The sequence below is a fragment of the Eurytemora carolleeae genome, unplaced genomic scaffold (assembly GCF_000591075.1).
Source record: "Eurytemora carolleeae unplaced genomic scaffold, Eaff_2.0 scaffold76, whole genome shotgun sequence".
Classification (NCBI taxonomy): Eukaryota; Metazoa; Arthropoda; class Copepoda; order Calanoida; family Temoridae; genus Eurytemora; species Eurytemora carolleeae.
In genome coordinates, this window is record NW_019396128.1 from 343,808 (window position 1) to 344,432 (window position 625).

A 625-nucleotide genomic window follows, 5' to 3' on the forward strand; every position below is an offset into this window, starting at 1 on the left:
GGCCCCCCCCCCCTACACTTAAAACAAAAATGAAAATTTTTATTATTTTGGCATTTTCTTCCTAAACTTCGTATTCACATGAAATTTCAAAGTATTAATTTTTGAGAACATATGTTATCTTTTTCAAATTAGACTGACCTAACAAATGAAAACGTTTTTTTAGACTTGTTGGTACGCATCAAAACTTGAAAAATATACTTTTATTATTTTTATATTGTTTCTCGGATACCACTATATAATTTGACGACTTCTCTCGAACTTTATGTTTTCCTGAAAAATTGGAATTTTCAGATTTGCATAAACAGAAAAATCTATAAACAGTGGAAGAAAAAAAATGTAAAATGAAAATGGTTTAAATTTATCATTAAATAGAACCTTCATGTTTTTTTTAAGAACAATAAAAAAACTGAAATATTACATTTTGTCAAACGATTATTTAATTTATGAACTATTCTTAGAATCTGATATTCAGGGCACCTTAGCTGTCTACAGTTTACTAAGAATATGTTATTCAGGGCACCCTAGCTGTCTACAGTTTACTAAGAATATTATATTCAGGGCACCCTAGCTGTCTACAGTTTACTAAGAATATTATATTCAGGGCACCCTAGCTGTCTACAGTTTA

At 28.8% G+C, this 625-nt stretch overlaps 1 protein-coding gene across 1 annotated transcript in view; it reads left to right on the forward strand.

Annotated features, from left to right (window-relative positions):
• The window catches only part of LOC111695774 (zinc finger protein ubi-d4 A), a 13,532-nt gene that overhangs the window by 11,565 nt on the left and 1,342 nt on the right, over positions 1 to 625 (forward strand). Inside the window, exon 8 of the mRNA XM_023465210.1 lies at positions 516 to 559. Coding sequence (XP_023320978.1) covers positions 516 to 559 — 44 coding nt within the window. The remainder of the gene's footprint in view (positions 1 to 515; positions 560 to 625) is intronic.